This window comes from Macaca mulatta, chromosome 14 (genome assembly GCF_049350105.2).
Source record: "Macaca mulatta isolate MMU2019108-1 chromosome 14, T2T-MMU8v2.0, whole genome shotgun sequence".
NCBI classification, from domain to species: domain Eukaryota; kingdom Metazoa; phylum Chordata; class Mammalia; order Primates; family Cercopithecidae; genus Macaca; species Macaca mulatta.
In genome coordinates this window covers 94,011,396-94,024,684 of record NC_133419.1, presented here as the reverse complement: position 1 = coordinate 94,024,684, position 13,289 = coordinate 94,011,396, and the positions used below count along the sequence as shown (strand labels likewise).

At 36.9% G+C, this 13,289-nt stretch overlaps 1 protein-coding gene across 2 annotated transcripts in view; it reads left to right on the top strand.

The window, feature by feature from the left end:
- SLC36A4 (solute carrier family 36 member 4) overlaps positions 1–13,289 on the top strand; it is a 48,807-nt gene that overhangs the window by 14,037 nt on the left and 21,481 nt on the right. For both annotated transcript variants that reach the window (XM_077964173.1, XM_015115465.3), the window contains exons 5-6: positions 1,010–1,105; positions 1,913–1,997. In XM_077964173.1, coding sequence (XP_077820299.1) covers positions 1,010–1,105; positions 1,913–1,997 — 181 coding nt within the window. The remainder of the gene's footprint in view (positions 1–1,009; positions 1,106–1,912; positions 1,998–13,289) is intronic.

Sequence of the window (13,289 nt, the reverse complement as noted above, 5' to 3'; positions counted from 1 at the left end):
GCCTATTTATTTCAAAGCTATCTTTTTATTTAGAGCATCAGATAGTCTTATATTCTACTGTGCTTTGTATTTCCTTTAAGCTCTGATATAAATACATCTAAGGTAATGAATATGGAAGAGGGTAGCATTTCATATGATTTAAATCTGGTTAGAATCTATTTATTTTTAAAAGGTAGCCTTATTAGTGAAATAGTATGGTTTCTCAGTATAAATGGAAAAAATTAGAAAAGATACATAGAGGCATTGGAGACAGTGGTGTGACTTTTAGCTATAGCATAATGGTCTTCAATGTGTTAGTAATTCTCTTTTGATTATAATGCCTTTGGTGATCTCTGGTGATGTATGGGTTAGTAGATAGTCAACAAGATAATATTATTTTTCTTTATTTTTGTATCATGAAATACTTCTACTGGACAGTAGACCGTATATGTATTCTAGTAGCCTAATGTCAAATCTTGACTCTTTTTTGTTGTTATTACATACTGTTAAAACTTTGGGCAAATCATTTATGAGCTTTATATAACAATGTATACTTGGGAAAAAAAAAAGAGAGAATGGAGAAATAATACCTACCTCATGGGAAGATTAAATGAGGTAGTTTATGTGAAAATGTATTGTGCAGCCTTGCACAGATGTATTATTAATTAATGCTATTCTAAGAATGGAATAATTTAGACATGAATAATGTAGTTGCTTTAGGCATTTGAAATATTTAAATTAATAAAGCACAAATATTAAGTTACAAGTTATAAGTTATGTGCTAAAGTTACATAAACTTTAGCAGTAGATAAAATTAATATGCTGGCAAAAAGGACAGATTTAAACTTTTAAAATTTGATGAGGCATGCTTTAAAAGTATGAAGATCTTAACATTTTGATAACTCATTTATCAGTGCATAGCCTTGCATTTATTAATTCCTATTTATTTTATATTTATTTCAAGAGGTGGTTTTATGGACCAACTTAAAATTTTTCTTTTTTCCTTTGCATGTATGTCATTAAATTACAGGTTTAAAAAGTCAACATTAGGTTACGGGGACACCGTGAGCTTTGCTATGGAAGTGAGTCCTTGGAGTTGTCTTCAGAAGCAAGCAGCGTGGGGACGGTAAGTACTTATTCTGTTATTAATATGTGATTGTTAAAATCATGTTAATTTTAAGGATTTTAATCTAACAAGATACATAAATAAAAATATGATAAAGCTGGAAAATAGACATATGTAACCCTTAAACAGACTTGGGTTCTAATCTGAACTTGACCGTTTTTCAGTTTTCTGACCTTGATCAAATTATTTATCATCGTGGTTTGGTTTTCTCACTATGAAATGAGTTTATAGTAATACCCATTTCACAGGATCATTATGGTAGATGAAATAAAATGGTATTTATAAAGCATGACCTGCTCAGATAATGACATAATCATGTTCATTAATTTTTTAAATAAAGGAAAACAAGAAAAATGTGGTTGTCTCATTATTTCAAATGAAGTTGTAGTATTTAGTTACATGCTTATCTGAGGTATGGATATATTTTAGCATAACCTTATTTTATTGTCTTGTTATTTAAATGTAACTTTATTATTGGTGGCTCTGCCTCAGCAAAGTCAGATGAATACAGGACTAGAAAAATAAGGAAGCATAAGCAGTCAGCAAAGTGCTACCTATTGTACAGATGACATGTGAGATGGGAATTAAAACAAGAACAGTGTTAGTAGAGTAGTTTATAGTTAAGTATGGCCTTTCTGGAGATTTTCAGGAAGTTAGATTTGGTATGAGCTGCTCAGAGTTCCTGATATGCTGAGTAGGAGGATATATACTATAATAAAATGTTTTAAAACTTTTGAAAAGAGAAAAAAAATATATTGACATTTCAGTAGCTCTTATGGATACTTATTTGTGGATATCTTTTTTCAGGAGTGTGGTTGACTTTTTTCTGGTGATAACACAGCTGGGATTCTGTAGTGTTTATATTGTCTTCTTAGCTGAAAATGTGAAACAAGTGAGTATTTTTCTTCAGTTAATGAAATCATTTTCTTCTAAAGCCCTAGTTATGGCTTCATATTTCTTCTGTGGAAGCCATGGTTGAATTTGAAAATGTGTTCCCTTTCATAAATAATCTTCCTTTACAGATTTTCCTTTAGTCTTTTTTTCTTGCAATTTGGATTTCTGCTGTAATTGTTGATTTTACTATTTTGTTATAATACTGATAATGCTTGTTTTCTCAGATCAGAATATGACATAATTTACTGATTTCTTAGCTATGTGAAACTTAGATCTCAAAAGCATATACAGAGAGGCTTTGGAAGCATATTCTTTACATTGGCATTCTATAAAGAATGATATAAGGCTTTAGCCAGTAGCCTAAAAAAATCAAGTAAAAATAGTGAACATTCATTATTAAAATCCAGTAATTATAGCCATTGTGTAAAAAGATACTGTGTCCAAAAATGAACAGCTTTATGTAGTTCTTTCAGAAACTTTCTCATATTATGAAGGTTTGCTTTAAGAAGAAGTGGTGTGCAGTCTTGGAAGAGATTGACAGTGTATTTGGACAAATGTGGAAAGCACTGAAATAAAAAATCCCTCCATCAAAACAATACTATAAAGCACTTTTCTTTATGACTGGTATCATTATTCCTACGTTATCCTCTGCTCTTCTTTAATCATTATTTTAATCAGTAATGTTTATTAATTATCCACATGTCCATGGTACAGTAAACATTTTACATAGTAATATATAGGATTGTCTTCTAGATATTTTTATGCAAAATGATGAAGTATGTTTTCTAAAGAACCTATGTTTGTGTGGGTTCTTGTGCATTTGTGTGTACTTGACTCTCTTTTCTAAGTATAGACTATGCTTCATTTCACTGAGAATTGGCAAACTGTTTCTATAGAGGGCCAGATAAAAAGTATTTTCTGCTTTGCAGGCCATATGGTCTCTGTTGTAACTACTCAGTTCAACCATAGGCAACAATATGTAAACAAATAGATATGGCTGTATTAAGGTAAAATTTTATTTGCAAATACAGGTAGCCTACAGACCGTAGTTTGTTAACCTCTGATTTAGACTACCCCTATATGCTGTATTTGAGCCATTCACTTAGATTTTTGTGTTGGAAGAAGTCATTGAGTCAAACCCTCTTTTATAAAAGAATTCATAGCTAGTTAGGAATTGGGGCTTGGATTTCTGGTCAGTTTTCTTTCCAGTGTACCATGTCTCAGCATCTAGAAAAGCTTTGTTTATATCTGGAACCTTAAATGTCTGGAAACTTAAATGTACCTGTTCTGTGAAACCTTGCTTAACTGTTCCTTCCATGCTTTCCTTTTCTTTATCTCTTGCCAGAATTTATTGGTTTTTCTCGTGGCTTCTGTGTCACTTTTTTTTTTTTTTTTTTTTTTGAGACGGAGTCTCGCTCTGTCGCCCAGGCTGGAGTGCAGTGGCCGGATCTCAGCTCACTGCAAGCTCCGCCTCCCGGGTTTATGCCATTCTCCTGCCTCAGCCTCCCGAGTAGCTGGGACTACAGGTGCCTGCCACCTCGCCTGGCTAGTTGTTTTTATTTTTTAGTAGAGATGGGGTTTCACCGTGTTAGCCAGGATGGTCTTGATCTCCTGACCTCGTAATCCGCCTGTCTCGGCCTCCCAAAGTGCTGGGATTGCAGGCTTGAGCCACCGTGCCCGGCCTTCTGTGTCACTTTTTAAAATAGCCTTGATCATGCTGTACTGAAGTTAATTTACAAGTTATTTTTCACCAGTAGACAGCAAGCCCCATGAAGGAAGGGACTCCCATATCCCTTGTGTTCATCACTGATCAACTAGCATCTAAGAGTGCCTGGCTTATCAGTACCCAGTATGGTTATTGGCTCTGAAGGAAAATGAACTCCTTGCACTGGGAGAGATTATACCTTTTTCATGTCTTTATTTCTCAGACCTCGTACTGTACCTGGTTGATTGCACAAGTGTCAGTAAAACTTTCTGGACTGAAAGGGTTTAATCCTTTTGTTTGATTTCTGCAGTGATGGTCTCTGCTACTTTTCTTGCTCCCACCCTGTGCAAACACCCATTTTTCCCATTTTCTCTGTCAACTTTTCTCTTTCAGCACCTACATGATTGTTTTAGTTTGGTTTCTCACTTTCACAGCCATTTTCCTGTGTCTATAAAAGGAATGGTGTCCTTAGGGTTTTCAAGGTAAGTGATCATATCATCAACAAACAGGGACAGTTTGACTTCCTCTTTACCAATTTGGATGCCCTTTATTTCTTTCTCTTGTCTGATTGCTCTGGCTAGGACTTCCAGTACTATGTTGAAGAGGAGTGGTGAGAGTGGGCATCCTTGTCTTGCCCCAGTTCTCAGAGGGAATGCTTTAAACTTTTCCCCATTCAGTATTACGTTGGCTGTGGGTTTGTCATAGATGGCTTTTATTACATTATGGTATGTTCTGTGACTGATAAAATAATTCAGCAAAGTTTCTGGATACAAGATTAATGTACACAAATCAGTAGCTCTTCTTACAAACCAACAGTGACCAAGTGGAGAATCAAATCAGGAACTCAACCCCTTTTCCTTTTACAAAAGCTGCAAAAAAAATTAAACTACTTGCTGGTTCCAAGATGGCTGAATAGGAACAGCTCCAGTCTACAGCTCCCAGTGTGAGCGACGCAGAAGATGGGTGATTCCTGCATTTCCAATTGAGGTACCGGGTTCATCTCACTGGGGCTTGTTGGACAGTGGATGCAGCCCATGGAGTGTGAGCCAAAGCAGGGCAGGGCATCGCCTCACCTGGGAAGCACAGGGTATTGGGAAATTCCCTTTCCTAGCCAAGGGAAGCCATGACAGATGGTACCTGGAAAATTGGGACACTCTCATCCTAATACTGCACTTTTCCAACATCTTAGCAAACGGCACACTAGGAGATTATATCCTGTGCCTGGCTTGGAGGGTCCCATGCCCACAGAGCCTTGCTCACTGCTAGCACAGCAGTCTGAGATCGAACTGCAAGGTGGCAGCAAGGCTGGGGGAGGGGTGTCCACCATTGCTGAGGCTTGAGTGGGTAAACAAAGCAGCGGGGAAGCTCAAACTAGGTGAAGCCAACTGCAGGTCAAGGAGGGCTGCCTGCCTCTGTAGACTGCACCTCTAGGGGCAGGGCATGACTGCACCTCTAGGGGCAGGGCATGACTGCACCTCTAGGGGCAGGGCATAGCTGAACAAAAGGCAGCAGAAACTTCTGCAGACTTAAACGTCCCCATCTGACAGCTTTGAAGAGAGTAGTGGTTCTCCGAACATGGAGTTTGAGATCTGAGAATGGACAGACTGCCTCCTCAAGTGGGTCCCTGACCCCCGAGTAGCCTAACTGGGAGACACCTCGCAGTGGGGGCTGACTGACACCTCATACAGCTGGGTGCCCGTCTGAGACGAAGTTTCCAGAGGAAGGATCAGGCAGCAACATCTGCTGTTCTGCAATATTTGTTGTTCTGCAGCCTCTGCTAGTGATACCCAGGCAAACAGGGTCTGGAGTGGACCTCCAGTAAACTCCAGCAGACCTGCAGCTGAGGGTCCTGACTGTTAGAAGGAAAACTAACGAATGGAAAGGACATTGATACCAAAACCCCATCTGTACGTCACCATCATCAAAGACCAAAGGAATGCAGCTGCTTGCCAGCAACGGAACAAAGCTGGACGGAGAATTGACAAGTTGAGAGAAGAAGGCTTCAGACGATCGGTAGTAACAGACTTCTCTGAGCTAAAGGAGGATGTTTGAACCCATCGCAAAGAAGCTAAAAAACCTTGAAAAAAGATTAGACAAATGGCTAACTAGAATAAGTAGTGTAGAGAAGACCTTAAATGACCTGATGGAGCTGAAAACCATGGCATGGGCACTACATGATGCATGCACAAGCTTCAGTAGCCTATTTGATCAAGTGGAAGAAAGGGTATCAGTGATTGAAGATCAAATGAATGAAATGAAGTGAGAAGAGAAGTTTAGAGAAAAAAGAGTAAAAAGAAATGAACAAAGCCTCCAAGAAGTATTGGACTATGTGAAAAGACCAAATCTACGTCTGATTGGTGTACCTGAAAGTGACAGGGAGAATGGAACCAAATTGGAAAACACTTCAGGATATTATCCAGGAGAACTTCCCCAACCTAGCAAGGCAGGCCAACATTCAAATTCAGGAAATACAGAGAACGCCACAAAGGTACTCCTCAAGAAGAGCAACTCCAAGACACATAATTGTCAGATTCACCAAAGTTGAAATGAAAGAAAAAATATTAAGGGCAGCCAGAGAGAGAGGTCAGCTTATCCACAAAGGGAAGCTCATCAGACGAACAGTGGATCTTTTGGCAGAAACTCTACAAGCCAGAAGAGAGTGGGGGCCAATATTCAACATTCTTAAAGAAAAGAATATTCAACCCAAAATTTCGTATCCAGCCAAACCAAGCTTCGTAAGTGAAGGAGAAATAAAATCCTTTACAGACAAGCAAATGCAGAGAGATTTTGTCACCACCAGACCACCAGAGAAATGCAAATCAAAACCACAATGAGTTCAGAAGGAATAGTAGCAGCTCCTCTTTGTACCTCTGGGACATACCTCAAAATAGTAAGAGCTATTTATGACAAACCTACAGCCAGTATCACACTGAATGGGGAAAAACTGGAAGCATTCCCTCTGAAAACTGGCACAAGACGGGGATGCCCTCTCTCACCACTCCTATTCAACATAGTGTTGGAAGTTCTAGTCAGGGCAATCAGGCAGGAGAAAGAAATAAAGGGTATTCAATTAGGAAAAGAAGAAGTCAAATTGTCCCTGTTTGCAGATGACATGATTGTATATTTAGAAAACCTCTTTGTTTCAGAACAAAATCTCCTTAAGCTGATCAGCAACTTCAGCAGTCTCAGGATACAAAATCAATGTACAAAAATCACAGGCATTCCTATACACCAATAACAAAAACACAGACAGCCAAATCATGAGTGAACTCTCATTCACAGTTGCTTCAAAGAGAATAAAATACCTAGGAATCCAACTTACAAGTGATGTGAAGGACCTCTTCAAGGAGAACTACAAACCACTGCTCAGCGAAATAAAAGAGGACACAAACAAATGGAAGAACATTCCATGCTCATGGATAGGAAGAATCAATATCATGAAAATGGCCATACTGCCCACAGTAATTTATAGATTCAATGCCGTCCCCATCAAGCTACCAATGACATTCTTCACAGAATTGGAAAAAAATAACTTTAAAGTTCATATGGAACCAAGAGCCTACATTGCAAGACAATCCTAAGTCAAAAGAACAAAGCTGGAGGCATCATGCTACCTGACTTCAAACTATAGTACAAGGCTACAGTAACCAAAACAGCATGGTACTGGTACCAAAACAGAGATATAGACCAATGGAACAGAACATAGCCCTCAGAAATAATACCACACATCTACAACCATCAGATCTTTGACAAACCTGACAAAAACAAGAAATGGGGAAAGGATTCCCTATTTAATAAATGGTGCTGGGAAAATTGGCTAGTCATGTATAGAAAGCTGAAACTGGATCCCTTCCTTACACTTCATACAAAAGTTAATTCAAGATAGATTAAAGGATTAAATGTTAGACCTAAAACCATAAGAACCCTAGAAGAAAACCTAGGCAATACCATTCAGGCCATAGGCATGGGCAAGGACTTCATGACTAAAACACCAAAAGCAATGGCAACAAAAGCAATAATTGACAAATGGAATCTAATTAAACCAAAGAGGTTCTACAGAACAAAAGAAACTACCATCAGAGTGAACAGGCAACCTACAGAATGGGAGAAAATTTTTACAATCTACCCATCTGACAAAGGGCTAATATCCAGAATCTACAAAGAACTTAAACAAATTGACCAGAAAAAATCAAACCCATCAGAAAGTTGGTGAAGGATATGAACAGACACTTCTCAAAAGAAGACATTTATGCAGCCAACAGGCACATGAAAAAATGCTCATCATCACTGGCTATCAAAGAAATGCATATCAAAACCACAGTGAGATACTGTCTCACCCCAGTTAGGATGATGATCATTAAAAAGTCAGGAAACAACATGTGCTGGAGAGGATGTGAAGAAATGGGAACACTTTTACACTGTTGGTGGGACTGTAAACTAGTTCAACCATTGTGGAAGACAGTGTGGCAATTCCTGAAGGATCTAGAACTAGAAATGCCATGTGACCCAGCCATCCCATTACTGGGTATATACCCAAAGGATTGTAAATCATTGCTATAAAGACACATGCACACATATGTTTATTGCGGCAGTATTGACAATAGCAAAGACTTGGAACCCACCCTTATGTCCATCAGCGATAGACTGGATTAAGAAAATGTGGCACAAATACACCATGGAATACTATGCAGCCATAAAAAAGGATGAGTTCATGTCCTTTGTAGGGACATGGATGAAGCTGGAAACCATCATTCTGAGCAAACTATTGCAAGGACAGAAAGTCAAACACCGCATGTTCTCACTCATAGGTGGGAATTGAACAATAAGAACACTTGGACACAGGGTAGGGAACATCACACACCGGGGCCTGTTGTGGGGTTGGGGGAGTGGGGAGGGATAGCATTAGGAGATATACCTAATGTAAATGACGAGTTAATGGGTGCAGCACACCAATGTGGCACATATATGCATATGTAGCAAGCCTGCACGTTGTGCACATGTACCCTAGAACTTAAAGTATAATTAAAAAAAACAAAAAACAAAGCAAAACAAAAGACCTGCAAACACACAGGATAGCACCTAACACAGTTATCACTCTCCAGGTATTTGTTCCAACCTCTCCTCCTCAGTCTGAGTTAACCTATGAGGAACAATAAAATAATGTACAATAAAAATTGTAACTTAAGCAAAAAAAAAAAAAAATTAAACTACTTAGGAATATACCTAACCAAAGAGTCAAAAGACCCCTACAAGGAAAACTACAAAACACTGCTGAAAGAAATCATAGAAAACAAAAACAAATGGAAGCACATCCCATATATGTGGATGGGTAGAATCATATTGTGAAAATGACCATACTGCCAAAAGCAGTCTACAAATTCAATGCAATCCCCATCAAAATACCACCACCATTCTTCACAGAGTTAGAAAAAACAATTCTAAAATTCATATGGAACTAAAAAAGAGCCTGCATAGCCAAAGCAAGACTAAGCAAGAATAACAAATCTGGAGGCATCACACTACCTGATTTCAAACTATCCTATAAAGCCGTAGTCATCAAAAGAGTGTGGTACTGGTATAAAAATAGGTATATAGACCAATGGAACAGAATAGAGAACCCAGAAATAAAGCCAAATACTTACGGTCAACTGATCTTCAACAAAGCAAACAAAAACAAAAAATGGGAAAAGGACACCCTTTTCAACACATGGTACTGGGATAATTGGCTAGCCACATGTAGGAGAATGAAACTGGATCTTCATCTGTCACCTTATACAAAAATCAACGCAAGATGGATTAAGGACTTAAGACCTGAAAGTATAAAAATTCTGGAAGATAACATTGAACAAACCCTTCCAAACATTGGCTTACTCAAGGATTTCATGACCAAAAACCCAAAAGCAAATGCAGTAAAAACAAAGATAAATAGCTGGGACCTAATTAAACTAAAGAGCTTTTGCACAGCAAAAGAAACAGTCAGTAAACAGACAACCCACAGAGTGGGAGAAAATCTTCACAATCTATACATCTGACAAAGAATTAATATCCAGAATCTACAATGAACGCAAACAAATCAGGAAGAAAAAAAACAGCTGCATCAAAAACTGGGCTAAGGACATGAATAGACAGTTCTCAAAAGAAGACATACAAATGGCCAACAAACATGAAAAAATGCTCAGAATCACTAATGATCAGGGAAATGCAAATCAAAACCACAATGCGATACCACCTTATTCCTGCATAATGGCCATAATCAAAAAATTAAAAATATAGTAGATGTTTGTGTGGACGCAGTGATCAGGAAACACTTCTACACTTCTGGTGGGAATGTAAACTAGTACAGCCGCTATGGAAAACAGTGTGGAGATTCCTTAAAGAACTGAAAGTAGAACTACCATTTGATCCAGCATTCCCACTACTGGGTATCTACCCAGAGGAAAATAAGTCATTATTCTAAAAAGATACTTGCACACGCATGTTTATAGCAGCACAATTCACAATTGCAAAATTGTGGAAGCAGCTCAAATGCCCATCGACCAACAAGTGGATAAAGAAACTGTGATATATATATCATCATATATATATCCATCATATATATATATATGTGATGGAGTACTACTCAGCCATAAAAAGGAATGAATTAATAGCATTTGGATGAGATTGGAGACTATTATTCTAAGTGAAGTAACTCAGGAATGGAAAACCAAACATTGTATGTTCTCACTGATATGTGGGAGCTAAGCTATGAGGACACAAAGGCATAAGAATGATACAGTGGACTTTGGGGACTTGGGGGGAAGAGTGGGAGGGGACAAGGGATAAAAGACAACAAATATGGTGTAGTGTATACTGCTTTGTTGATGGGTGCACCAGGATCTCACAAATCACCAGTAAAGAACTTACTCATGTAACTACCACCTGTACCCCAATAATGTATGGAAAAATAAAATAATAAAATGTTTTTAAAAAAGGGAATGGTATCAAGAGATTAGTGTTGTAACTGCTGACAGTTTTAGCCAGGAGAGTACTTTTAGATGCTGTCTGCATCAGAGAGTCCCAATAAATTCTGTAGTTTTTCTTTCTACCCTCATTTTATTATTTTTTTCCAAAATGTCCTTTTAAACTATTTCTTCTATCTTTTACTAGATATTTGCCAATAATTAAGTTCTTATACACAGTTTCTGGTAGAAAAATCTGTAATCTAAACCATCAGACACTGGTGTTCCCTCATATGTATTGTGACTACAGAATGGAGTGAAAGGTCTTAGCGAGAGCAAGTAGCCATGGGAGATGTAGAGGACATAGAAAAGAGTAACAGTAATTAGAGTTAGAGTCCTGTTTATACTCTTTTGTTTATCAAAATAAAGCATCAGTCCTTCCATTAGCATTACTTGTTATAGATGACATCCTTTTGATTTTACAAATACTTAATTCTACAAATTGCATTTTCCTAGGACTCCTAACCCCATTAAGAGGCTTTTTATTAACAAGAAGTTATAAGACATACCATCTTACCAGTCATTTATATATAATATGATGGAAATTATGCCTTTCTAGGGTTGTGCAACATGGTAGTACTGTGTCTTTTCTAATACCTATCTTCTAAAGGAGTTACAAGCTCTGTTTGAATTTAAGAATAATGTTAGTAATGCCTTATAATTTTATATTTACAAACCATGATATACATTATTTAATCTTTATAACTACTCTGTAAAGTAAGTACTATGCTCATTTTATGAATGAAAAAGCAGTCTCACAAAATATGAGTAGTGTGCCATAAGTCATATGGAATTAGGTTGAAACCTAGATCTCTGTCACATCCAGTATGTTAATTGTTCATCACCCCACGGGACATTGTCTTGTTGGATTTTAGCTGTGAGTGTGTTTGTATGACATAAAGAGTAGATACGGTAGATAAAATAAATGTTTATAAGCTTAGAATTGGTGACTTTCTCCTATGAAATATTATCAGTTACTTCTCAGGTTGAATGGAAAAGTTTAACTTTGCACATGTCCTAAGAAGATCAGGTAGAAAAAGTGATTCTCTGGAGGTAGGGAGAATGCTTGCTGTAGATAGAAAGGTAAAAGTCCTTTTGAATCATAAAGAGTAACATGGAAAAAAAAAAGTAGTCAGGCTTGAGAAAGTAGTTGAGATGGTCACTGAAGCAGCATGAGATCAGAGATTTTCCCTCTCTACAGAGGTGTTCTTTTACATTTGATATCTTTATACAATCATAGACACACTAGTTGATTAAACCTTACCAATTGCTACTTATTGTTATAGTTAAAAACCATAGGATTGTTACCCTCCCTTTAATGTACATGAAATTTAAATGTATTTTATTAACCCCAAAAATTAAGGGTTTAGTTGCCACACAAATGTAGAAACCTGCTATGTAACTGCCACAGGACTATTCTTGGTCCCATTAAGTCTATGCACAATCAGTAGGGGATAAAGAACCCTAGTGCTTCTGATGAGTCTAGTCCATAATGGTTATGTTGTTCCTGTCTGTTCTTACTCTAAGATACTCTAGAAAATCTCATATAGATAAAATAGTGGTATGTGGGCTTGGAGAATGGGGAAGGAATACAGTATTACAAATAAAAAGTGTAGCAATATCAAAGATCATTGATTGTAGAATAGAAGTTCAAATCTCTGCTTTCTCAGTTTTAACTCACACATTGAGCAAAACCCCCTTATCCCTGTGGTCTAGCATCAGTTTCCTTATTTGTAAAATGGGAATAGTAACAAAATATGCCCTTGTTTCTCATAAACTTATTGTGAGGCTCAGCTGACAAAAGGTTTATGAAAGCCTTTGTAAAATGTAAAACATTATACAAATGTAGGGTACTATAACTGTAATTCTGCATTTGGCTTTACTGACAAACATAATCTGCCGTTGGAATTTTAACTATTAAATTACAGGATCATTGAAAACTTAGTAAGTGGTGGATTTTAGTAAATTTGAGCTCAAATGGAAACAACTGAATTTAGTAATTTTATTTTATAATGTTTATTTCAGTGTTTTACATTTTGGTAAACATGTGAGATCATAGGAAGTCCTATTAGATAGCCAATCTCTGTCTCTAGAGGGCACCAAAGGACTCAAATGTTTACCTGAATCTTGTTCTAGGTATGTATCTACATTCTTATTTTATTTTTTTAATCCTCAGAATTTTTATAACCACTTTTTTGCCAAAAGTGCTAAAATACTATATTTGTGATAGAATTAATTTTAAATTCCAAAGCACCTAATAATAATTAAAACAACTCTTTAAAATACTGGTTATATAACTGCTTTTCTCTTGCCAGCTAGCCTTATTAGAGCTTTACTTTGATCATTATCTAATCTAATTATTGGAGATACTGCTTTCATAACAAATATTTGGCTCTAAATAATTTAGTTACTAGAACATTAAATCAACAATCAAATATGTTTGTAAAAACCAAGGAATGTAAATCCCCAATTTTGCTTTTATTTTAAATTACATAAAAGAAAATGTAAAGTTTTGATGGTCAGTTACAAGATAGTCATGTGCTGTGCATTTCTTAAATGGTACATGATGTAACTTGAAAGTCTGTTA